Source organism: Malus sylvestris, chromosome 15, assembly GCF_916048215.2.
Source record: "Malus sylvestris chromosome 15, drMalSylv7.2, whole genome shotgun sequence".
NCBI classification, from domain to species: Eukaryota; Viridiplantae; Streptophyta; class Magnoliopsida; order Rosales; family Rosaceae; genus Malus; species Malus sylvestris.
In genome coordinates this window covers 24,863,088-24,889,824 of record NC_062274.1, presented here as the reverse complement: position 1 = coordinate 24,889,824, position 26,737 = coordinate 24,863,088, and the positions used below count along the sequence as shown (strand labels likewise).

General features: G+C 39.4%; 3 protein-coding genes across 6 annotated transcripts; 2 read left to right on the top strand and 1 right to left on the bottom strand.

Moving 5' to 3' along the window:
- Positions 1 to 7,633: 7,633 nt before the first annotated feature.
- Positions 7,634 to 11,180, top strand: LOC126604680 (protein transport protein Sec24-like At4g32640). 2 transcript variants are annotated; one of them, XM_050271966.1, is made up of 5 exons: positions 7,634 to 7,952; positions 8,072 to 8,767; positions 9,555 to 9,732; positions 10,014 to 10,088; positions 10,337 to 11,180. In XM_050271966.1, the coding sequence occupies exons 2-3, from the start codon at positions 8,127 to 8,129 to the stop codon at positions 9,682 to 9,684; spliced, it is 771 nt and encodes a 256-aa protein (XP_050127923.1). In that variant the 5' UTR covers positions 7,634 to 7,952; positions 8,072 to 8,126; the 3' UTR covers positions 9,685 to 9,732; positions 10,014 to 10,088; positions 10,337 to 11,180. The 2 variants fall into 2 exon arrangements, with proteins under 2 accessions (XP_050127923.1, XP_050127922.1); XM_050271965.1 differs by having other exon boundaries at positions 8,035 to 8,767.
- Positions 11,155 to 16,369, bottom strand: LOC126604679 (uncharacterized). 2 transcript variants are annotated; one of them, XM_050271963.1, is made up of 2 exons: positions 15,395 to 16,369; positions 11,155 to 11,332 (listed from the first exon to the last, which is right to left on the bottom strand). In XM_050271963.1, exons 1-2 carry the CDS (start codon positions 16,334 to 16,336, stop codon positions 11,186 to 11,188), a joined length of 1,089 nt encoding a protein of 362 aa, XP_050127920.1. In that variant the 5' UTR covers positions 16,337 to 16,369; the 3' UTR covers positions 11,155 to 11,185. The 2 variants fall into 2 exon arrangements, with proteins under 2 accessions (XP_050127920.1, XP_050127921.1); XM_050271964.1 differs by having other exon boundaries at positions 11,155 to 11,386; positions 15,449 to 16,369.
- A 6,164-nt stretch (positions 16,370 to 22,533) lies between these two features.
- LOC126604681 (protein transport protein Sec24-like At4g32640) lies at positions 22,534 to 24,981 on the top strand. Of its 2 annotated transcripts, none has more exons than XM_050271968.1 (6): positions 22,534 to 22,704; positions 23,360 to 23,478; positions 23,584 to 23,763; positions 24,107 to 24,195; positions 24,287 to 24,318; positions 24,469 to 24,981. In XM_050271968.1, exons 2-6 carry the CDS (start codon positions 23,476 to 23,478, stop codon positions 24,576 to 24,578), a joined length of 414 nt encoding a protein of 137 aa, XP_050127925.1. In that variant the 5' UTR covers positions 22,534 to 22,704; positions 23,360 to 23,475; the 3' UTR covers positions 24,579 to 24,981. The 2 variants fall into 2 exon arrangements, with proteins under 2 accessions (XP_050127925.1, XP_050127924.1); XM_050271967.1 differs by having other exon boundaries at positions 23,360 to 23,508.
- The last annotated feature ends 1,756 nt before the right edge of the window (positions 24,982 to 26,737 follow it).

Sequence of the window (26,737 nt, the reverse complement as noted above, 5' to 3'; positions counted from 1 at the left end):
AACTTTGTCAATACTCAATGCAAAGAAGTGATTCAGAAACGAAAATCATAGTTCTCAATGGGACGAAGAAATTGGTACCTTACACAATGGCTATCTAGCCGTGATTTGGCTGGAAAGCGCCTCGAAAGTGGCGGAGGTCTCTGGAAACTGGGCAAACTTTAAATCGTTATAACTTTCTCATTTCTCCACCAAATCACGATCCAAACATGAAAATTCATCTACACAACATGAGGAATCGATTTATACCTGTGACCCAGGCCAAATAGGCCGGGAAGAGCTTCAATTTTGTTAAAACCCGTCGGTAATGCTATACTTGGGTGAACTTCAATTCTTTTTCCTCGGTGCTCTAATTGGGTCAAGGCTGGTCGTGATTTTCTCCTGGGATCATAGGCTACAAAGCCCAAGTGGTGGTGTCGGCCATTGCTTTGCCAATTCGCCGGAAAAATGAAAATGGTGGCCGGAACACCATTGGTTTTCATCGGTTTTTGTGGCCTCGAACCGCCACGTACAGGGGTTAACTAAGGTGGTTCTTGGGTGGGTTTTGTAAGGGGGAATGATAGCTTCAAGATGGTGGTGGTGGCTTCGAAAAACTCCACCGGAGTTGGTTGGAATCAGCCTTGGAAAATGGGTGGCCGTGAGTGGAAAAACCCACGGGAAAGCTGGCTTTCCCCTTTTTTTCTTTTTCTGATTGGCTGGAGGCTTTGTCCTCATTTTATGTGATTGGTTCCCTTTTCTCTTTGCTTAAAGGTTGATTGGTTAGTCTTCCCACAAGGTGGGAGTTCAAATAATTTAACTACCTTTAAATAACCAACTTCAAACGTTCGTAACTATACCGTTATAATTTGGACTCGCAAACGACTTTCGCCTATGCGTTCGTAGTGACGAGTACTATGAGGATATGCTAAAAGAATAAGTCATACGTCACTCTAACCGATGATCCGCAAAAGTCAAAGTCCTTGCCTCTAGGGCATTTTCGTAAATTCACACTTCTAAAATTAATAAAAACATAAAATTTGGGACGGGCTGTCACACCAAGATAATTTCTTGGAATATTCTCACCCAAATTCCACCCTAGGGTCGACCACCCCTAAACCCTAGCAGGGCGGCCCATCTTATCCTCTTCTCCTATAAATACTTCATTTATCTCCAAAATTTAGTAAGCTTTAGCTACCCTTAATGAGGCTTTTTGCTTCCGACAAACACTTAAACACATGCTTTATAGAATTCTAACTTTGGCATCGGAGATTTTTCGGCTAACGCCCCCCATTCATTGTAGGCGTGTGAGGCTTTTGACCTTAATCTTAAGTGTTATTATTTTGCAGGTGCAGGTTCGTCAATCCAGGAAAGGCCGAAATTTGCATCCATAAATTGGTGCTTTCATTGAAAGCTCTGATATGAAGACTCGAAGAAGACTCTCACTTTCAACTTCCTTCGTTTGTAGATCCACGACTACGATGGCAAGAAATTCAGAAACTACAGTTAATGGGACCTTCTACGTTGAAGGACATGGACCAACCAATGGAGATCGCGACGTGGTTCCACGTCGTCGCTCCTCTAGGCTCACCATGTCGTCGCTGCGGGTGACTGAAACTTAATGGCGTCGATCCGCCGCCTACTATTGTACAACAACATCAGGAATTGTCGGGTTTTACTCCTAGGATGAAGAGCTACAAAGCCTAAGTGGTGACATTGGTCGCCACTTTGCGAATTTACCAAAACAATGGAAAAATAGTTGTCAAACTCGTTGGAACGGTTTAGGAAACCTCAAACTTGGTGGTCTCGTACCACCACATGTGGTAGTTTGTCATTGTGGGTCTTGGATAGGTTTTGTATAGCGAAGTCAAAGCTTCACGATAGGGGTTGTGGCTTCAAAAAATCCTGTTAAAGTTGGCAGGGATTCGCCTTGGAAGTTGTGGTGCTGAAACGGGTTGGTTAGGAGAAATCAGATCAGTGGAATTCGTCTTAGGTTCTTTGCTAAATTTCCATTTCTGGAAACTTTCTATTTTTGGGCATAGTTTCAGAAATCCAAAAATGGAACTTACTATTTATAGTAAGTCTAAATTACCAAACTACCCCTACTTCGAGGCTCACAACTTATTCTTTTCAACTTCGATTCACAAAGGTTTTCGCCTAAACACTCGTGGGATCGAGCTCTATCCAATTCTAAACCCACCTTCAAAAGTAAAAGTTAAAATGACCAAAACGCCTTGAAAATTGTTTTTTTCTCAAAATGTAAAATAAATTTCAATACAGGATATCACAATGGCAATGACGGTGCTAGTGATGGCGGTAGTGGTGTAATGTTTGTGGTTGCAATCGTAGGTGGTGACGAATATCAAGGCAATAGCGATAAGACCGACAATGATGATAGGGATGGCAACAATACTTGTAAGAGTATAATGATGGTGCCAATAGTGGGGTGTGATGGTTTGGGTGTAGAGGTGACAATGGTGGTAAAGGCCGTGGCAACAGTGGTGGCGGTTGTGCTTGTAGTGGTGGTGATGGTGGTGGTGGTGACGATTATGGCGATGGTAACGACAACGATGGTGATAGTAATGGTAGTTATGGTTGTGGTGGTAATGATGGTGTGGTGGCAGTTACGATGGCAGTGACAGTGGTGGTGGTGCCAGTCACTTTGTTCTTGAGGAGAGAAAATGTATGTAAAAGAATAATAATGTCATATTAAAAATTAATGAGCGTATTTTAAAAAACTGTTGTCTGGAGGCTATTATTTTGGTGAAAAAAGTAATACCAAACGTGACCTTAGATCTGATTAAATAATCAATTTTACTTATGGAAATGATTAACTCAATATGAAAATAGTTAAATAACAGACCTTGACCGGAGTCGAGGCATGCTGGCCGTTACCCGAAAGTGACATAACCAAAAGTGTGAGTGATGTAAAAAATTGTGAATGAATTAAAACCAAAACTAGAACTAATTTAAACTAATAAACTAGAACCCATATAATACAAATATTCAGAGCATAGATGATAAAAGAGTGTGCAGTCGAAACTAGTTAAGTACTTAGTACACAACAAAATAAGTTTCTACACTTAAACAAGGATATATCAGAATCGCCGGCTAAACCTCATACGCCATAGAGTAATTCTGATATCTAGGACATGGAGGGGCGAAAAACAAAAGGATGAGCTGGCACAAAAACAAAGGTTTATAAAACACATTTATTTTTCAGAACATACTGACCCCTCGCTGTAAAACATGTATAGTTTCCATAAAATCATATTACGTATAAGTATGAAAACAACTATAATTAAACAATAATGCTAGACAACGCCAAACTACAATATTTCAACAATAGCATAATAAAAACAGGTTGCTCATCAATCTACGCTAGCATACGAGTTCATGCAGATAGTTTCTAACATGAACAAGACTGGGGTGTAATATATAAGTACGCTCTAGTGTTACAATCACGTGAAGACTAGTGATAATCACGATCAGCTATGAGTTGGAGTTGCCTAATGCAACCTGTACGACAAGACTGACACCTACTTGGATCCAAGGCGAGTGTGCGGTGCAGAGGTGAACATACACGTGAAAGACTAGCCCTGGCCCTGGGCGAGCACTAACACCGGGGTGCAACAATGATGAGCATACTACATGCATAAATATAAACATGCCATAACCACTCACTGATACGTGGTCGGATCTTAGCCTTCTAGCCTTGCTTGACCTTGTAAGTCCTCGGGATAATTTTCATCTATATGTGAAATAACGAAACTAATAAATTAAATAGGACATATTAAAAAAGGCTAGGTAAATCTCCCATACTTTGCTCAAACGGAAGGTTTGAATATATGAAAATGATCTACATGAAGTCACAGATTCATATGTGTCAAGCATTCACCGGCTAGAGGCTGGACGCGCCGTCTAGCCCACGACCACATGCGCCTGCTAGCAACTGACGAAACCAAGGAATATTTCGTTAAACAGTTAACGAAACTTAATGGCTTTACCTGACACCGTTAGAATATTCCGTCAACTTTGACGAAATATTCTTCGTCTTTTCCGATGAGCCTCGTCGTCTGCCGCCGTCTGGTTGGTCAATTTTTGGAAATTTTGCCGGTTTCTGGGAAAATTTTCAAAATCGCATATCTTCTTCCTTTCTCGACCATTTTCGATGAAATTTATATGGAAGTGAAGTTGGAGAAGAGAAGAACAAGTTTGTAACTTTTGGAAGTCCAAAAATGGATGGGAAATGGCTTGAAAAAGCCTTGAAAGGTTCGGATCTAAACTCGTAGCCTCGAAACTGTGCTTGTAGACGTTGGTTCTTCTTCAAACTTGTACTAGGAGCCTTGGGAAGTTGAAATGGTGCTTCCACAACCTTCAAAACATCGTAACTTAGTCAGGATCACGTCAGAGCAAACTTGTTCGAGTCGGAGCTTCCGAATTGGTGAGTCCAAACTCGTCCACTTCGTGATCGATGAGTACGGCTGGGTTTGTGAGTTCGAGAAGAGTACAATGATGGGGTTTATGAGCTAGATCTGAGAAGTATGTTGGTGTTGTATGAGTTTGCAGAGGGAATGAGCTCGGGCAAGGGAGAGAGAAGAGAGAGAGGATGAGTGTGTTCTGATTGGGGGATAGAAGTGAGGAGAGCATCTTATTAGTTGAGAGGGTTTTAAGGGAAAATGAGTGAATGTGAGAGATTTGAGGGCACACAGGACAATTTTTAAAAGAAGAAAATGATAAGGTTTGGTACACTTTCCAGATTAAGAAATTTGTCCCCTTATAAAAAATAGTGTTTCTAGCATTGAAAAATTAACACGCACGCATGTACAATTCTACCTGTTGTTAACGTACTTTAACTGAGCGTAACATTTTTGTTACAGCTCTGATTTGCGTCTAACTTGTGCTCACGAGTTCGTAACGATGAGTAGTATTTAATTACGCTACTAGGAAAAATAAAATAAACGCTGAATAATACATCCACGTCACTTTGTCCACAATGGCAGAAATATCAATTTACACACTTGGGGGAAATTACATAGAAAATTAGGGATGGGTTGTCACATTAAAAATATGTAATCTACATATGTTGACATTTCTAAATATATAGTTTTGTTACATAATTGTATTATACATGCGCGTATAAAACATATTAGTTTTTCAATGCGTTATTGGGATTAAAAATGTCAATTTTTTTTTAACAAATGATATTATCTACATTAAAATGGTGGAGGAGTAGGTTAAGTCTCATAATGGGTTACCAATAATGTAGTTCAAATTCATCTTTGGTGAGAATTAAACCTAAGACATCTCACTTACAAGCGAAAAGGAATACTACTAGACCGTAGTACTAAGAGCATCTCTAAAGGAGATGTTAAAATATCCACATAAGCTATAACAATAATAAAAGACCACACTAATATTCTCCAACTGAGATGCTAATTCCTACGTGGAGCTGACATGGATTGGCGGCAAAGAGGTTGTTGTCAAATTTGACAATAGCTTCAAATATTTTTAATTAATTATTAAATGTCTTTTATTAATTTTTTATTGGTTTAATAATTATTATAATTAATGTTGAATGTTGACATGCATTTGTTTAGGAATGAGAATCCTCCCGGATCCTTCTATTGGTGCCAATTTAATAATTAATTAAATGTTATTTAATAATTTTTTATTGATTTAACCATTTATGTTATAATGAATAAAATAATAATTTCATCTGACATATCGGGTGTAGAATAAAATTTAAAAGATGTCAAAATACCAAATAAGCCATCAAATTCAAAATTTTCTCTTTTGAAGATGGTCTAAATAGCCACATAAATATTTTATTTACGTATTATTCTTATCTTCTTTTTTATTAAATATGATAAATAAAAAAAAAAATACTTTAGTGTCATTTCTTTTATAGATAATAGAAAGAGCAAGAGTTAGAGGCAACCAAGCAGCTATTAGGATAATATGGTCCAAAACATACATTCCTTGAACACCATGACCAGGGTCATTAATTACATCAACGAGGAAGTTGGCTTTTCTGAACACGTGTTTCCAAGAAATTACCTAAAGATTGCACCGAAAGTCTAATGTCTTCGATGATGTGCTTGAGTCCCCAAGAAATATTACAATTATCACCAACAACATCCAAAACAAGTTTAGAATCCTCTTCCACTATAAGTTTATGAATTACTCTATAAAGATCGTGTCTGCAAAAAATCAATTAAAATTAGGATCACTTAATTATCAAATTATAGAAGAACAGATGGACGAAAATGATAAAAGCATTACAAACTGCCTATCTATTTGCTAGAGTTGATCAGCTTAACGACCTTAGTTTCAATTCATTTTTTTACAGAGATGATCTTTAGAGAGTGATTTATGTTATGAACGGTTTCAATTATAAGCACAAAGTTATGTGAATCAGATATAGACAATTTTGAGTAGGAGCTCCTACTCATCTTTGAGTAGTCAAACGCTGCTCAAAAGAAATAACATTGTGTTATAAAAAGAGAAATTAAAATTGATTGGTAGTTGTTTACCAATTAATTTGTGGTTATTTTTTTTTAGTTTATGTTAGAAGAAATTGATCGTTTTACTTTACTAGCCCTCACCACTCAAGTTAAACCAAAAAATTTGTGGAATTTTCTTAATAAAATTCTTAACAACAGTGCATATGTGCACACATTTTTTTTTCGACAAGATATGCATAAATTGGTTTCAGAAATAATCATAACTATTTTATTTTATGGGAAATAAACTTCATTAAAGAACGAAACCTCTGTTACAACCGTTGTCAATACAATCAAAATGAAAAGCCGAAAGAACAGCGTTCGGTAAACAATAATCCCAAACATGAGGATTTGGCAAGGAAAGTCCAATATGAGCTAAAGAATCCGCCACAAAATTAAGCTCTCTGAAGATGTGCTACCAATCAATGTGGTTGAAATTCCGAGCTAGATCACAGACATCATTGGCAATAGAAATAATAAGTGGCGTAGCCAGGATTTTCGAATAATGAGGTCACAATATCAATCAAAAAGCTTCATTTGGCCATTTCATCGAACACTTAGTAGACATCTGCCAATTCCTATGTACATATGCAGAAAGTTTATGCCAACATATGTTGACAACTGTTGTTACTTGTAGAGGCTTGTCGAGGGTGGATGGATGATATTGTGGAGTAATGTTGAAGACTACCAAGACTTTTCAACTAAAATATTTCATACAAGAGGAGAAAAAAGGAAGACAAATATGATAGAAGAAAATAGAAAAAGTAAGAAGAGGAGGTTGTAATTTAGTTTGTCTTAACTGTTTATAGAGGTCAAATATAATAAATAAACAAATATACATAAAGTTTTTGAAGTTATTATAGTAAAAAACAACTAATAACTCTATGCTAACTCCGCCACTAAAACTAATACGCCATGACATCTCCCAATGACCATGCACAACTTCAGTAATCATAACTAACGAATCCCAAAAAACTTGTGGTTATTTTTTTTTATTTTTAAATTCTCCCTGTTTTTGGCGGGTAAAGAGAAATGGAACAAAAATCAAATCCCGGAAATGAGCCCAAAGACAAAATGGAATTCAGAAATAATCATAACTAATAAATATTTGCAAAAATACCCTTCATTGTTATCATTTTTGCCAATTCTCCCAAAGTCCTTCCCTCCTCCTGTCTCTGTGTCTCTCGAGTCTGTTCACTCTTCCGTTTCTCCTCTCAAGAAGAAACATTTGCCAAATCACTCAGTCTTTCACTGGCTGCCTGCAACTTGCTCATAGTACGACGCGTATCATCAATGGCTACTGACATGGAAAATTGAACCTTTGGGTAGGCGAACAATTGGGCTGTGAAGCAGGGGTCGGGTGGTATCGTTTGGCTTCCAGTTGACGATCTGATCGGCGACGGCAGCCGGTTCGTCTGTTCCGGTGACCTAGCTCGCGAACCCTTTCGTGCGTTCCCGATCGCCTGTCGGGAGGTAAATCTGACGAACCTTGCGACATTTGAATTATGAGTTTCTGAATTTTGGCTAAATTGGATTTTTGTTTTTGCTGTTGTAGATTTTGATTTTGGGTTGTTGATTTGGTGAAATTTAAGATTTTTTTGAGGAAAAAGGGGATCTGGGTCTTTGATTTCAGACTTTAAGTGATCAATGGCGGCTCTTGTGCGTCTCCCAGGGGCACCTAGGCCCAATAACAGTAACACTAACACCCCACCAGCCTCCAATTACAATCCTAACAATGGTCAGAGGAACCCTGATTCGTTAGCGGATAATATGCAGAATTTGAATCTTAATAGGCAGCCTTCCATGCCTAATTCTGCCCCTAGACCATCCCCTTTTGGCCAAGCACCAACTTTTCATTCATCAGCCCCTCCTGCTGGGGCTCCTGTTGCACCTCCCCCTTTTTCATTGCCTGGTCGTCCCCCAGCTGCACTTGCAAGACCTACAGCACCCCAATCAGGTCCCCCGCAACCCACATTATCCCCTGTCACCACCCCAGCAAGGCCAACTGGGCCGCCTGTTGGCCAGCCTTCGTCTTTTGTGTCTAGACTGCCTCCGGGATCGTTTCCCCCTTTGGGCGGTGTAGCTCCAGCTTCTGGGCCACCATCTGGTCCTTTTCAGACGTCAGGTTTACCGAGTGGTCCAGTTTCAGTACCACCACCAGCATCAGATCCTCGCCCAGGTCCTGGTTCTTTTCCTTTGGGTAGCGGTCAGAGCATGCTCCCTACGACTGCACCAGGTAGATTGATGAGTAATGGGCCACCGGTGCAGGCACCTCCGGGTTCTCCCATGTGAGTGACTTGTACTATTTTTGAAGTACATGGATATACCAAATTTCATATTATTGAGTTAGCTGAAATAATCCAAAGTGGACATATGATGTAAAAAGCTAAGGTGTATATCAAATGGAAAAACTACCCAGGTGTACTGGCAACTACTATTACTTTTATGAAGTGATTGAAACTTGTTTCTACGCAAGCCAACACAATCTAATATTAACTGGAAATAGATAGATCTTTTTCCTGCTTCAGTACACGTGTTTATTATATCTTAGTAGCAGACCCAAAGAAAAGGAAGTGCACTTAGTGGTCGATGTGTGTGAGTGCAGTTGCACATACTAGCTTGCAGTGTGCACCGCTGCGTATGCTTGTCATCACAATCCTCCGCTCTCTGTTTAAGTGAAGAACACTCTTTCTAGTGGATGCTTTCAAGCTTTTTGTTTACAGCATCTGTAATACAATAGTATAATCACAACCCTTTTGAGCCAATTCTTATAAGCATCAGTATTAGTTATTTTCTATAATATTTGTTCTCAAACATGATTTCACATGTTTAAGCATAATAACTTGAGTTGCAACAGATAGCCTTGAATACTATTTTTCTTCTTCTTCTTCTTCTTCTTTTTTTTTTTCATTTAATTTATTAGATTTCAATTTCTTTTCTTTCCACCTATGCTTATGCAAAATGGTAGATGATAGTGTTCTGATATAGGGAAACAGAATGAAGGCATGAATTCGTCTTTTGCTACTTAGATTTGGTTTCTAATAAATACTGCTAATAAATACTGAATTGAATTAGGTGGCTCCACCTTCCCAATTTCCTGGTTATGGTCAATCACCCAGAATGTTTGGAATGCCACCCACACCACTACCAAATCAGTCCATGGCTACTATCTCACCTGCCGTTTGTCAAACTGGATCTCCTTTGACTGGGTCATCGAAGATAGATCCCAATCAAATTCCTCGGCCTGTACCAGGTTCGTCAGTGCTCATTCATGAAACTCGTCAGGGCAATCAGGCAAATCCACCTCCAGTATTTATTCATCCATAAATTTCAAGAAAAAACAATGATTTCAATGGTTGCTTTAGCTGTATTCCTGATACTTTTTGACTTCCCTACTCTCTCCTTTTTCTACACGCGTAATTTTACTTCTATTTTCATTGTACATATTCATGCTGCAAAGTGTATTTAAGCATGGTGAAAAACTAGATATTGTCTATCATTTACATCCTTTTGATTGCTTTTATTATTTTGAAGCCTGCTACAAGTGATTACATTGTCAGAGACAATGGGAATTGCAGTCCACCTTACATGAGGTGCACCATCAATCAGGTTGGGGTCTAACTTTCATGGATTGCCTGTTTATTATTGTACAACAATAACAACAACAAAGCCTTTTCCCACTAAGTGGGGTCGGCTATATGAATCCTAGAACGCCATTGCGCTCGGCTATATGGATTGCCTGTTTATTATTGTAGTTAAACATTTTTTTTATCTCAATTTCAATGGAGCAGTTTTGGTTTGTTGTTTTCTTTTCTAATAAGTATAGTAATGTTATTATGTTTTTGTCAATTTACCAGATACCATGTACGGCTGATCTTTTGACAACATCAGGGATGCTGTTAGCTTTGTTGGTTGAACCATTTGCTCTTCCTCATCCAGATGAAGAACCAATCCAAGTAACATGTTTATAACATTACTGTTCCTTCCAGATGTATATTTTGAGAGACTATTTTAATGAAATTAGACAACAAAACAACAAAGAGCAACATAAGTGGTCAAGAAGGCCACTGGGAAGAGAGAAGAAATAAAAAACCAATAAAAGGCTAATAAAATCATGTGACTCCCAAACAGAACCTAAGCACCACAGCCTGGCATTCTAGCCCAATACTTGAAAAGAAGTATGTCTACACTCTGTAGAGACAGAAGTCCAGAGAGCAGCCAAAACTGAACTTCGTACTTTAACTGTCCTCAACATCCGATCGAACATAATCTTCAAATACCTTTCAATTTCTTTCCAACAAGACGACCCAGAGCATAGCAAGAAACATATATCCCCACACAACTTTAACCTTTTTGCCCTTGCGTATAAAAGAGAAGCAGCCCCTTGGAATTACCCAGCTAATATCAGCCTTCTTAAAGAGCTTCAACCCAAGGCCCATCATTACAGGGCCTTGGAGGAAGGTGTGATCCACCAATTCATAATCTTCCTTGCACAGAATGCACTAATGAGGGGATAAACAGATCCTCGGTCTCCTTTGAACCATATCACAAGTGTTCACCTTCCCCTGAGCCACCAGCCAGGACACCAACTTCACTCCAAAAAGTGATTTCCTTCTACCTGGAAAAAAAAGAAGAAGCTAATACACAACAATTTCAGGATGCTTCTCCATGAATAACAACAACAACAATAACAAAGCCTTTTCCCACTAAGTGGGGTCGGCTATATGAATCCTAGAACGCCGTTGCGCTCGGTTTTGTGTCAAGTCCTCCGTTAGATCCAAGTACTCTAAGTCGTTTCTTAGGGTCTCTTCCAAAGTTTTCTTAGGTCTTCCTCTACCCCTTCGGCCCTGAACCTCTATCCCGTAGTCACATCTTCGAACCGGAACGTCAGTAGGCCTTCTTTGCACCTGTCCAAACCCATTTTGTGTACGTGTTGATGCTTCATTGCCCAACATTCTATGCCATACAGCATCGCCGGCCTTATTGCCGTCCTATAAGATTTTCTCTTGAGCTTCAGTAGCCTACGACGGTCACATAACACGCCGAATGCACTCTTCCACTTCATCCATCCAGCTTGTATTCTATGGTTGAGATCTCCATCTAATTCTCCGTTCTTTTGCAAGGTAGATCCTAGGTAGCGAAAACGGTCGCTCTTTGGTATTTCCTGATCTCCGATCCTCACCCCTAACTCATTTTGGCCTCCATTTGCACTGAACTTGCACTCTATATATTCTGTCCTTAATCGGCTTAGGCGAAGACTTTTAGATTCCAACATTTCTCTCCAAAGGTTAAGCTTCGCATTTACCCCTTCCTGAGTTTCATCTATCAATACTATATCATTTGCGAAAAGCATACACCAAGGAATATCATCTTGAATATGTCCTGTTAACTCATCCATTACCATCGCAAAAAGGTAAGGACTTAAGGATTGTTGATGCACAAAATCAGTGAGGACTTTGGTACAATAGAAAGTATTAAGTTTGTGATATTCACTAGATTGCTCTGGTCATTAGTGTGGATAAGCATGTAAATGGATAGAGACAGGAAAGCAAACACAAGATGTACGTGGTTCACCCAGGTTGCCTACGTCCACGGAGTAGAGGAGTTCTCATTAATTGTGAAGGGTTTACACAAGTACATAGGTTCAAGCTCTCCTTTAGTGAGTACAAGTGAATGAATTAGGACAAATGACATTAGAAAGTATTGTGGGAGAATGATCTCGTAATCACGAAACTTCTAAGTACCGAAGTGTGGTATCGTCTTCACTTGCCTTATCTGTCTCATAGGTAGATGTGGCATCTTCTCTGGAAGTACTCTTCCTCCATCCAGGGGTGGTATCTTTAACTGGTGGAGATGCACAAGGTAATGTATCAATTTCACTTGAAGCTTACTTGTAGTTTCAGGCTTGGTCAAGCGCGATACAAACCATGTAGTAGGAGTCCCCCAAGTCGCCGAGCTAGGGGATCTGCTGAAAGAGGTGAGACAAGGTAAGCAATCAGAGCTCCAAGCAATCAGTCCCAGATCAGAAGTTTGATTTCGAGTTCCGGCTGATTGTTCTCATTCTCCCTATCTTGCAGGCAGCATGAAGGATAAAGAGAAGAAAAGGAGAATAGATGATATGAGATACTTTTGCTCTTGAAGAAGTAACTTTCCATAGGCTAATTCTTGAATTGGGTTGGAGGGTTTTCTGGTTTTCTCCAGAGTATAAGGCCGACTGAAGAATTTGAGGGTCAAAACAAGTCCATCAAATCTAGAGTACGTACGACCCTGCTGATATGGGATACTTTTGCTGTTGACAAAGTAGTGGATGTATCGGCACGTGTTTTGTTACGCTTGTCTCCACATGCTTCCTTGTATCCTTCTCACTTTCCCTATCGGTTCCTCAGGCAGATGTGGTATCTTCTCTGGAAGCATAAGATGTTGAAGCTGAGTACTTGAGAGCAATGCTAGGTAAGTAATCAGGTAAGGGATTCCAAGCAGTCAGTTCCTGACTGGAAGCTTGATTCCAAGTGCTGACTGATTGCTCTCTTTCTTCTTGTCTTGGAGGTAAGAACAAGGCCAAAGGAAAAGACAGGGAAAAAGCATGATATGGGATACTTTTGCTTTTAACCCTGATGATATGAGATATTCTTGCTCTGGTGTAGCTTGTTTGTAGAGGTATTATTGGGGGGAAAGAAAGTTGAGTATTTCGAGAGGCTTCGTGGGAGTACCCTTTCAGATATGAGGAAGAGTTGAGCATTTTTGCAGGTCTGCCTGTCCGTTGGGGATGGAGGTCGACATATATAGGAGTCTCCCTAACAACAAGTAGTAATGCTATTCCTTTACCCTGCTTGGTCATAGCACGGTAGTGGGAGCTGCCAGCTTCACGTGTATCAGAGCACTTTGAAAAAGTGGTCTGTGGTATCTGGAAAGCTGATGTTGCGTGTGAAGATTACAGACAAGCTTTATCCAAGGAAATCTGGCTCTCGAAGTTGAGAAAGCGGTGCCTCTTCGATTTTCGAACAAGCAATCCTGTCGGGGATCTGGCTCTCGAGATTCGGAGAACGGTGCCTCTTCGATTTTTGAGAGAGCAATCCTGTTGGGAGTCTGGCTCTCGAGATTCGGAGAGCGGTGTTTCTTCGATTTTTGAGAAAGTAATCATGTTGGGAGTCTGGCTCTCGAGATTCGGAAGACGGTGCCTCTTCAATTTTGGAGCAAGCAATCTTGTTGGGAGTGTTTTCTCGAATGTGAGTAAAGGTTGGACATGTTTGCTAGTCTACCTTGCCACGGAGCACAGAGGTTGACACACAGGGACTTTCCAATTATCCAGCAGTGGTGCTGTTCCTTTACCCTTGTGGGTAATAATATGGTAGCTAGACCTTCAAAATTTATGTGTCTAAACTTTGTTAGTGCTGTTTCTTTGCTATTCTTTTACCCTTCTTGGTCATAGCGATGTAGTGGGAGCTGCAAGCTTCACGTGTCTAAACTTTGTCAGAGATCTTTGGCAAAGTTATCTGTGATACCCATAAGCTGATCGTGCGTGTGGAAAGTGGATGAATGAACAGTAAGATTCACGTGCTTTCTACTTCACCAGAAATCTTCAACACACTGCCCGTAATTTCAGCAAAGCTGAGTGTGCATGTGACAGGTGCTGACAAGGCTGAAAAAAGCAGGTGCCTCTTCGATTTCTGAGATCGGCCCTTGTGGTCTCTGAGCAGCCCAGCTTTTGAGAAAGCAATCGCCTCTTCGATTTTTGAGATCAGCTTTCGTGGTCTTTGAGCAGCCCAACTTTTGAGAAAGCAAACGTCTCTTCGATTTCTGAGATCAACCCTCGTGGTCTCTGAGCAGCCCAGCTTTTGAGAAAGCAAACGCCTCTTTGATTTCTGGGCAGGCGCCTCTTCGATTTCTGAAGCTCCGTCGAGTGCAGATTTTTATAGAGGCTGACATTAAGTACTAAAGCACACTTGAATCTTCACCAGTAGAAGCTCCTGTCTGGCCCCTCCGACCGTCGTTTCGACTTGAACCTTGTTGAAGAGGCAGCCACGCCTTCTCCAGACAACATATGGCGCCCATCCTTCTTATCCCCTACTGGTCCTCTTACCGTTGGGGATTTCGTGATGAAGAATGATATGACCGCTGCGGTGGTGGCCAGGAACCTTCTCACTCCCAAAGATAGCAGACTACTTTCCAAACGGTCTGATGAGTTGGCTGTTAAGGATTCTCTGGCTCTGAGTGTTCAGTGTGCAGGTTCTGTGTTTAATATGGCCCAGCGCCTATTTGCTCGAACCTGCCAAGTTGAATCATTGGCGGCTGAAGTGATGAGTCTCAAACAGGAGATTAGAGGGCTCAAGCATGAGAATAAACAGTTGCACCGGCTCACACATGAGTATGCTACGAACATGAAGAGGAAGCTTGACCAGATGAAGGAATCTGATGGTCAGGTTTTACTTGATCATCAGCGGTTTGTGGGTTTGTTCCAAAGGCATTTATTGCCTTCGTCTTTTGGGGCTGTACCGCGTAATGAAGCTCCAAATGATCAACCTCCGATGCCTCCTCCTTCTAGGGTTCTGTCCAGTACTGAGGCTCCGAATGATCCCCCTCCGGTGCCTTCTCTTTCTGGAGCTCTACCGACTGCTGAGACTTCTCCTAAGCAACCTTTGTGAAGGCTCCCTCTTGTTTGTTTATTTTGACTCATGTATATGTACATATTTGTAACTTATCGGAGATATCAATAAATAAGCTTTGCTTCATTTCAACGTATTGTGTTAAATACACCAAAGCCTTCTTTACTGAGTGGGGTCGGCTATATGAATCTTAGAACGCCATTGTGCTCGGTCCTGTGTCATGTCCTCCGTTAGATCTAAATACTCTAAGTCTTTTCTTAGAGTTTCTTCCAAAGTTTTCCTAGGTCTTCCTCTACCCCTTCGGGCCTGAACCTCTGTCCCGTAGTCGCATCTTCTAACCAGAGCATCAGTAGGCCTTCTTTGCACATGTCCAAACCACCGTAACCGATTTTCTCTCAGCTTTCCTACAATTTCGGCTACTCCTACTTTACCTTGGATATCCTCATTCCTAATCTTATCCTTTCTCGTGTGCCCACACATCCAACGAAGCATCCTCATCTCCGCTACACCCATTTTGTGTACGTGTTGATGCTTCACTGCCCAACATTCTGTGCCATACAGCATCGCTGGCCTTATTGCCGTCCTATAAAATTTTCCCTTGAGCTTCAGTGGCATACGGCGGTCACACAACACGCCAGATGCACTCTTCCACTTCATCCATCTAGCTTGTATTCTATGGTTGAGATCTCCATCTAATTCTCCGTTCTTTTGCAAGATAGATCCTAAGTAGCGAAAACGATCGCTCTTTGGTATTTCCTGGTCTCCGATTCTCACCCCTAACTCATTTTGGCCTCCATTTGTACTGAACTTGCACTCCATATATTCTGTCTTTGATCGGCTTAGGTGAAGACCTTTAGATTCCAACACTTCTCTCCAAAGGTTAAGCTTCGCATTTACCTCTTCTTGAGTTTCATCTATCAACACTATATCGTCTGCGAAAAGCATACACCAAGGAATATCATCTTGAATATGTCCTGTTAACTCATCCATTACCAACGCAAAAAGGTTAGGATTTAAGGATGAGCCTTGATGTAATCCTACAGTTATGGAGAAGCTTTCGGTTTGTCCTTCATGAGTTCTTACGGCAGTCTTTGCTCCTTCATACATATCCTTTATAGCTTGGATATATGCTACTCGTACTCCTTTCTTCTCTAAAATCCTCCAAAGAATGTCTCTTGGGACCCTATCATACGCTTTTTCCAAATCTATAAAGACCATGTGTAAATCCTTTTTCCCATCTCTATATCTTTCCATCAATCTTCATAAGAGATAGATTGCCTCCATGGTTGAGCGCCTTGGCATGAACCCGAATTGGTTGTCCGAAACCTGTGTCTCTTGCCTCAATCTATGCTCAATGACTCTCTTCCAGAGCTTCATTGTATGACTCATTAGCTTAATACCCCTATAGTTCATGCAATTTTGTACGTCACCCTTATTCTTGTAGATAGGCACCAAAGTGCTTTTTCGCCACTCAGTTGGCATCTTCTTTGTTTTCAAAATCATATTGAAAAGGTCAATGAGCCATGCTATACCTGTCTCTCCCAAGACTTTCCACACTTCGATCAGTATATCGTCTGGGCCCACTGCTTTTCTATGCTTCATTTTCTTCAAAGCTACAACCACTTCTTCCTTCCTGATTCGACGATAAAAGGAGTAGTTTCTACACTCTTCTGAGTTACTCAACTCCCCTAAAGAAGTACTCCTTTCATGTCCTTCATTGAAAAGATTATGAAAATAACCTCTCCATCTATCTTTGACCGCATTCTCTGTAGCAAGAACCTTTCCATCCTCATCCTTGATGCACCTCACTTGGTTTAGGTCCCTTGTCTTCTTTTCCCTTGCTCTAGCTAGTTTATAGATATCCAACTCTCCTTCTTTGGTATCTAGTCGCTTATACATGTCGTCATAAGCCGCTAACTTAGCTTCTCTCACAGCTTTCTTCGCCTCTTGCTTCGCTCTTCTATACCTTTCACCATTTTCATCGGTCCTGTCCTTGTATAAGGCTTTACAACATTCCTTCTTAGCCTTCACCTTTGTTTGTACCTCTTCATTCCACCACCAAGATTCCTTTTGGTGTGGGGCAAAGCCCTTGGACTCTCCTAATACCTCTTTTGCTACTTTTCGGATACAACTAGCCATGGAATCCCACCTTTGGCTAGCTTCCCCCTCTCTATCCCACCCACACTGGGTGATTACTTTCTCTTTGAAAATGGCTTGTTTTTCTCCTTTTAGATTCCACCATCTAGTCCTTGGGCACTTCCAAGTCTTGTTCTTTTTTCTCACTCTTTTGATATGTACATCCATCACCAACAAGCGATGTTGATTAGCCAAGCTCTCTCCCGGTATAACTTTGCAATCCTTACAAGTTATACGATCCCCTTTCCTCATTAGAAGAAAATCTATTTGTGTTTTTGACGACCCACTCTTGTAGGTGATCACATGTTCTTCTCTCTTCTTAAAGAAGGTGTTGGCTAAGAAGAGATCATATGCCATTGCAAAATCCAAGATAGCTTCCCCATCCTCGTTTCTCTCCCCAAAACCATGGCCACCATGAAAACCTCTATAGTTGGCTGTCTCCCTGCCCAAGTGTCCATTTAAATCTCCTCCTATAAATAACTTCTCCGTCTGGGCAATTCCTTGCACCAAGTCTCCAAGGTCTTCCCAAAATTTCTCCTTCGAACTCGTATTCAACCCTACTTGAGGTGCGTACGCACTAATGACATTGATGAGTTCTTGTCCTATTACAATCTTGATTGCCATGATTCTATCTCCTACCCTCTTGACATCTACAACATCTTGTGTCAAGGTCTTGTCCACGATGATGCCAACACCGTTTCTCGTTCTATTTGTGCCCGAATACCAAAGTTTGAACCCTGAGTTTTCTAGATCCTTTGCCTTAAGACCAACCCACTTAGTTTCTTGTAGGCACATAATATTTATCCTTCTCCTCACCATAACTTCCACTACTTCCATAGATTTTCCCGTTAAGGTTCCTATATTCCACGTTCCTAAACGCATTCTACTCTCTTGAACTCTACCCTTCTGTCCTAGCTTCTTCACCCTCCCCCTTCCAATAGGATCAAAGTACTTCTTTATTGTTCCTGATGTGCAAGATGTTTATACTCCTCTGGAGACTGATGTAATTGTTCAGCTTTCAGAGGTCAGTAGCTGCTGTCTTCCCTTCATGAAATGCGTTCAAGTACTAGTATTGATTTAACAACAATCATTCACAAGTCAGTCTGTCATCTTATTTATTAAATTTCCACTTGCCTCTTATTAAATTCAGATTTTTATTTTGTTTTATGGATTTTTAGTGCCATCAACATTTGGAACAATTGTTGGAAAGTATTCCCACCATGTTTCAAAACAGTAAAACTGCTGAATCAGCCCTTGGTGCGGCAATCAAGGTATGTCGTATAGTGCAACACTGTTGTATGTACTGAACTACTTATGGTGCTTGGGGTTTGCTATTCCATTTCAACATACAGAACATCGGGAGTGAAAATGGATATGACAACAAATTCATGAAAACACGTTTCAAGCAGATGTGACATAATATCGTTGATATTGTTGACGCTATGAAGCTTCATAACTCCTATGTGTTGGCTGTGCTTGGGCATGACACTTCTGTATTTCTTTGAGGTTCTTTTGTCCAAAGCAGAGTATAATCAGAACGGCAATAAGATAACTGATATTTAATTTTAGTTGAATAGCTTAAGGAAAACATAAACGTAAGTATTAAAATGATGGGCTAGAAAATGCGACGACTAATCTAAAATCATTCTTTCACATGCTAAGTGTAAGAAATTTTTGGAATAATTAGTTAGATACAAGAAATTGAAAATCCTACAGGTGTACATATTTGCATAAACCTGAAAGCTGATTGGATCAGAGTTTTGTGCTTGCCAAGATACTGATCAGCTTTCTTATTTTTCCTCCTTTTGTGGTGGACATGCCTCAATATTTGATAATGCATGACAAGATTTGAGGAGAGATGAATGGAGCTGTTGTCATGTGTGTATCATATCTGGCTTGTTTGGCTGCCAACTGGCTTTTACTTCCTGTCTGAACACCTTTCTTAGGTTGATTCAGTCAAAACCCGTTTTGGAGTCTTTGGACACTAGTTGTCAAACCAACACGTGGAGCTAACCCATTATTTGAGCTGTTAAACAAGCCCGTAGTGTTAATCTGCCATGCTGCATTCCATCTAGACAGTCAAAACTCTCAGCTTTTCTCTTCTAACTACCGCGTTATGATTAAAATGCATCAAACCTATATCTTCTGTGATTTCTAACACAGTATAATATTATCTGTACGTTTATATTGTTAATTGTATATAATAGAATTGGATTATAATTTAATCCAATTCCCAATAATTTTCAAACTAATTTCATGATTATAAAATAGATGACCAAACATCTAAAACTGCTTTGGTTGTTCAACCATTCCAGTAAATAAGTCCTATCATTGGCTTATATCCAGCCAGGTTTCCCAACATTGTTTTGATGTGCAGAATGCATTTAGAGTACTGGAGGGAAACCCTTGCCTAGGCTGCTTTCTTGGCAATGAAGAGTACTGGAGGGAAACTTTTGGTGTTTCAGTCAGGCAAGCTTGTATCCACAATATATCTACTTACGATGCCCTTTTATGTTTTCTCCCCCCTTTTAAACAAGTTTATGTATCCTTGCAAGCATAGAATGAAAAACAACATGCTTGGGGTTGCAGTTCCTTCATGGTTTAGAGACAAAATAAAGAGCTGAAAAAACGTAGAAAACATGTTTCAAAGTTGTTGATGGTTGCAGTTGTCACGGAAGCTTTCCCTCTCTTTTGAATTTGTGAATTCTCACCATTAACTTGTAGTCAGTCAACTTGAATTACAGCTAAATGGTTTGGAGATGTTTTCACTCGGAATTATTTGTCCCGTTACACCTGTATACTTCTACAGATCAATTAGAGAATTTGCATGCATATTCAATACATTCAGCCTTTGAAGCATGGATACGGATACGGATAGTGTGATACTATGCAACACAACACGGCAATACATGAAATCTCTAAAAATTAGGATACGACAAGTCATGGATACGACAATAAAAATATATAATTTAAAATATATTTTAACATGAAAACATCCAAATTCAAGTTCATTCAAGTGTGAGAGTTATATTACTTTTTTTTTTCAATTAGAGGGCAAGCTCTTTGTAGTCATCAAATTTCAACTAAATCTTTGTTCCTATTAATTTTCTCCTCTGAATTTCTCATTTGAAAGTGTAACGGTATCTTAAAAGCCGAATACTTGTATTTGGGTGTATCCAACGAGTATCATGAAGTATTGGATATGGGATATGCGACCAAACTAAAGTATCTGTGCTTCATAGCATTCAGCATTGTCATTCTCTTTTACCGAATTTATTGGCATCTCGGAGAATACTAATGATTTATGCTTCTGCAGTGCTGGCATCAACTGGAATTGGAGCCCTCTCTGCTAGAGAGGCCGAAGGAAGAGCTAATATATCTTCAGCTGAGACGGTAATAGCTTTTATATGTGCTCTTGTATGCCATCTTGCGCTTTATAGCGGTCGTCCTGTAACCCAGTTACTATTAAGCAAACAGCTATTACATTCTTGCTTGAGGCCACAAACATGAATTTATATAGGATTGAAATTGAACTTGTGGTTATGAAAACCCCAATAGCCAAACAGCCCATCACATTCTTGCTTTATTGGTTAATGTTGGACACATAAAACCAAAATTCTTGCTCCATTATCTCCCATTTGGAAAATATATGTTAAAATAATTAAATGGAAAATTTAATTATTAATGCTGCATCACAAAGGACGAGAAGAATAATAAACAACTTATTTTTTTTGTAATTTATGTCGACATTAAAATCAGGAAGCCCTCATGCATAACTTTTGCCTTAGGACTCGCTTTCTCTGGACCCTGTTCCTACTTATAAGATCTTGCTTTCCAATTACATATGTTCAGTTAAGATGAATTACATGCATTGCGAAAGAGCTTTTCTCGAATTCCTGAACCCACTTGAAGATTTGGCGAATTAGGTGGCCATTTAGATGGACTTGTTGGGATGATTATTGGAGAATAGATTGACCTATTGGGTCTTTGTATCCTGTGAATCGTATCATCCAACATTGGAGAGTCCATTTGCTGCATTTGCATGTGCTATGTGACCATAACCATCATCCCTTTTACACCTGTTGAGCATTCTGTTCAATTTGTTGTCTGGTAGTCTTGGCATTATGTTTTCTTTGTTTAACTGCATTTCAGGAGGCCCATAAATTACTCCAACCAGCAGACAAAACATTAAAGACAATGGCAATTGAATTAGCTGAATTTCAGGTAAACCTTTGACTAATTTCTTTCCCCTAGATGATCAGTTAACATGTTGATGCAATTTCTATACTGAGTGAGATTTTTAGTGGTAATTGACAAATTCTTAAGCATAATTTATTTGGACTTTTCTCTTTTTTTCATGGAATATTCCAGGTGTGTGTCAACTTATTTATCACTACCCAGTCATACATAGACATTGCTTCTATCTCTGTCATCCCAAGAACAACTGGAGGGCAGGTACTAATGAATTTGCTTCTATCCCCATCCATACATCTGGCATCAAATTTCTACCTGTTATGATTGTGTCGAGGGTTTTCTCTAATTGACTTTTTTAGTTTAGTTATATTTTTGTTTTGTTCAATAAATATGCGAAATCAGATTTGAGAGGCATCTGCCACTTGTAACTATAAATCATTTACACATACAGAAGTGTAATTGTGTGAGTTACCTTCTTGTATTAATATTCAGCGTTTTGTATTTCCTCAATCTTCCAGGTTTACTATTATTACCCCTTCTCAGCTGTCTCTGATCCTGCAAAGCTCTACAATGATCTTAGATGGAATGTCACAAGACCTCAAGGTCTTGAGGGGGTGATGCGTGTAAGATGTAGCCAGGCAAGTGTTTGAACCTCTTTCTCCACTTAACTATGATACGATTCTGCATCATTTTAGGAATCTGCCATGCACGAGTATGCTAAGTAATCTGTTTCATGCTGCTGATTTGGACACTCAGTTTGCGTGTTTCATGAAGCAAGGTAATGCTATTATATGCTGTTCTTCTTTGTTGCTTTCTATTTGCTATCCTCATTTTCCCATTATGTAATGCTTGTCCTCAGTTAAACCTGGTGCTTAAATCTGTGAATGAATTTATGAAATCACTCTTTAAAATCTCTTTCATCATTCACCTCTGATGGATTGAAATGATGATGTAAATTCTCTTTCTATGTGTTCCTTTTCAATCACTTGCTGCATCTTGCCAATTTTTTATTCTTAGGATAGAGTGAGATAAGGCTTTGCTATTGTTGTAGGATAGCAGTTTGTTGTGACATTCTGTCTAATTTCCTTTGGACGAATTCTGACTGTAAGTCCTTAAATAGTGTATAGCGGCAAACGAAATTCCTTCAAGTGCTCTCTTGCGTGTACGGGACCAAGTGACAAATCTGTGCATCAGTAGTCTGCTTTCATATCGCAAATTTTGTGCTACTGTATCATCTTCTGGACAGCTTATTCTTCCGGAGGCACTGAAGCTCCTGCCTCTATACACCCTTGGTATATTATTATCTACTTTATACATTCATACTAGTTTATGGTTTTTTTTTTTTTCTTTTCTTTTTTGTGCGTGTGTGTGTGTGTGTGTGGTTGGTGCTGTTTCCTGTTCTAATGTTTTTATTTCTGTTTTCATGAGAAACATAATTGTATGAAAAACAATCATAGAGCATAGTACAAAAACTTAGTGACAAAGAGGTCGACAACAATTTGATACAACTCTCAACAGAAACAAAACCATATTACACCTCTAATGTTGCAAGGCAAAACTCTAAAAAGCACCCTACGGCAGCGCCCCAGTCTAATGTCTCTAATTAATTTCCAGAAATGAAAATCCCTAAGGCTGGAGACACAGAAGCCCATAATGATGCCAGAACCTTTCTTTCTTCCAAGAGCTCATTCCTATGACCATGAGATATGATCCAAGCCGAAAGACAAACCTTAGCAGGAACACTAGACTTCTCCATAACATTTTTCTGGCTGCAACACAGAAAGGGACTGCTTATCACCCTGAAAACAATTTCTGTTCTGTTTGGTAGAATGTTAAAGAAAAACATGCCTCTTCCATTGCGGAAACATATTGCACAGAATTATCATTCAGCTTCTTAGAAGAGTTTGTATGTATATTGATATATTTGTGCTTGTTTTCCATTTTCAGCATTAATCAAAAGTACGGGGCTACGAAGTGATGGAAAAATAGACGAGCGGTCTTTCTGGATCAATCATGTGTCTTCCCTTTCTGTTCCTTTGGCAGTTCCAATGGTGTACCCCTGAATGGTGGCTATTCATGATCTCGATTCCAAAAAGGTGTGTCATTTAGCTTCTTGTTCAACTCTTTGAGATATGCATTTTATATCACCGGTGTCATCTGTTAATTGACAGGAGGGTGATGAATCTCTAATTCCTCCGGTGATTCCACTATCTAGCGAACACGTGAGTGACAAGGGAATTTATCTTCTAGAGAATGGTGAGGACTGTTTAATATATATTGGAAACTTGGTGGATCCTGGAATTTTGCAGCAACTGTTTGGAATCACCTCTGCTGATGGACTTCCTACTCAGGTAGCCTTATCGTTTATATCTTTGGTTACTCATCTTCTGCCTGACATAATTGTAAACTACAATTAGCCTCAAGCCTCAGGCATAGGCATTGAGTATCTGAACTTGATTTCTCGGGACCTGCTTCAGTTCACTAGAATGAGGGGGCTGGGTGCTTAATTGATATTTTTTTTTAAACGAGGCTTAATTCATTATTTATCAATTTTTCTTGTTTTCATATTTTTATATAATATTATATGATTGTCAAGATTTTGATAAATGAGGGTGCATGAGTTGAATTCATTCTCTTGAATCCTTTCTCGCTTTGCAAGTTATCATTGTTTAACTTGTCAGTTCTTTTGCCCAGTTTGTGCTGCAGCAGTATGATAATCCGTTATTGAAGAAGCCGAATGGTGTGGTAAATGAAATACGGCACCAAAGATGTTCCTACCTTCGGTATGATATTATTTTTCATTGGTGATTCCTTACTTGTTAGGAAGAAATGAATTGCAGCAATGATTTCTAAATTTATCTTATTTTTGTGCAGCTTAAAGTTGTGCAAGAAAGGAGATCCGTCAGGTGAGAACCGGGCCGAATATCTGATCCAAGGACTAAGATACTATTGCTTAATTTTAACTATTAATCATAGTTTTATCACTATAAGGGCATTAAAATAAAGAAAGATTATCAATTGGTTTTTATCAAGTATTGTGTTGACTTTCCTTGCAGGAGCATTGTTTTTCTCATGCATGGTCGAAGACCAGAGTCCGAATGGCCCCTCCTATGTTGAGTTTCTGGTACATGTCCATCGGCAAATACAGATGAAAATGGCGTCATAACTGCTCGTTCTTCTTCAGTTTGAATTGAAAGTTTTTGCTAGAGCTCACAGGAATTCAACGAAAAGCAGAAAAAATAGACGCCTTCCATCCATATGCACTCTGGGATCATCCCGCAGGCTATTTATATGTGAAGAGCAGTCGAGCTGAGTTTGGCTAAGATAGGTTTGTTAAAATTACAGTTGACACCCTTAGTAGACGCTACCGCTAGTAAATACAAAGCTTATTACTGTTTTTAAGTTGCCCCGACCCGATTCTTTTCTGTGAACTCCCTTTCCGTTTTGGTTTACTGTGAGAACCAGAAATGGAAAAACAAAAAGAATGTAAGAAATGTTGGTACTTGGGATAAACCTTGTAAATTATGGTTGGAGAAAGAGAAATGTATAAACAGGTTTGTTATACAAAATGTTTTGGCTTCTGCTTTTGTGATTGAACCCGTTAACTCCAATTATAAAATAAAATTAGCATTTAGTATTTGTAAAATAAATACAGAGAAATAGAGGAATAAAAGGTTCTTTGAGAAGGATGTGCAAACTTTTGAGAAAAAGAATGATGTGCAAGATGAATCGTCTAATAAAACTTGGATGTCTTACACTGGACCCTCCAAGATTAGAATCCTGGATTCGTCACTTGGTCTAGTCAAAGAAGAAAAGTTTGGGAAGGAGTGTGGCTACGTCATCTATAAGGCACCACTCGAAAAAATGTTCGACTTCCCGTATTCGATCGTGTTTGACCCTATGTGTGTCTCATTTAGTGTTAGAGATTCCCTAGTTGAAGTTTTTTTTCCCCATTCAAAATCATCTTCTTCATTGATCACCTTGATTGATTACATGATGTCCTACTGGGCGTGTCAAAATATTACGGCCAAAGTCATACTTAGCCTGCGGCGTTAAATATAGGTTGTAAGCTATGTCCTTCCAATCTTGAAATTGCGGGTGTTCCAATACACATGAGAAATGCCAAAAGATATAGTTTGATGTGGTATGTGTTGAGCTATCTAGACTTTGACTTAGATTACAACCAAGGAAGGAACATCTCTCGGCCTTGGATTCTTCGGCTCGAAGACAAGGTTTGCGTTAATCAATACAATAGTCAAGATCTTGGGTACTAGCTAGGCTTTGTCCCGATCATGATATTCCTCAACTTGAAGGTTGGTGGATTGATATCGTGCTGAACTGTTATATCCTAGAGAAACTGGCCATTAACTCAACGAGAACACCGTGCTCGCCTTAGATAGCACGCAAAATTACCTGATCCGCAGAGAATACTGCAGCTTAAAACTGCTTTGGTTCCCTAGTGTGACCATTTGAATGACGTGGTCTATGCCCTTAACTTTCAACAAAAGGCTGGTATAATTCAAACCCATTAATGGGAGGGGGGGGGGGGGGGAATGTAACAAATTCATATTAGCATAGATATTTGATTGGAGTACTGATGCAAAAGAAAATAGCTAGAAATAGGATCATCATCAACTTAAAGATTTGATAAGATTAGGTGAGATTACTTTGCTAATTAAATTTTGGATGATATATGATTAGTTTTATACTTCTTTTTCATAACTTTGTTGATCATGGACCAGTAGTATACATTTATTCAGGCCACATAACTTTCAACAAACACTAGCAGATTCTCAATCCGTTAGAGCAGCACGCCATGGTGGCTCCTCCTCCACCCAAGGGACACAATCAACAGATTGCAAAGCAAATTTGGCCACCAGTTCTGTTAATGTAAGGAATTGCTTTTGTATATATTTTAATGAGAATCGAAGAAGATGAAGGAAGAGAAAAAATGAGAAAGCACAAAACGTGTAAATGCTTCCCTTCTCTCTGCTTAATTGCTTCTATAGATATATATATTTGTCTAAAATGTTAGTGAATGAGCACAAAGCACTCTTCACCTCAAATTCCATTAACAACCAAAGCCTTTCATTTCCTATACTCTAGGATTGTCCATTTGGTATTCACAACCTTTACCTATAAGCCTAACACACATTTACTCAAGTGAATACACATTTAATTAATAAGGCTTAATTAGAACTAATTCAAAATTAGCTCACAGCTTATAATTCAACAAGTTCATGGGCAACTACATTTACTGCCCGACATTGCCGCCAAGTACAAAAAACTTTTTGAAAATTGTCACAGGAACTTCCAGACTCAAAG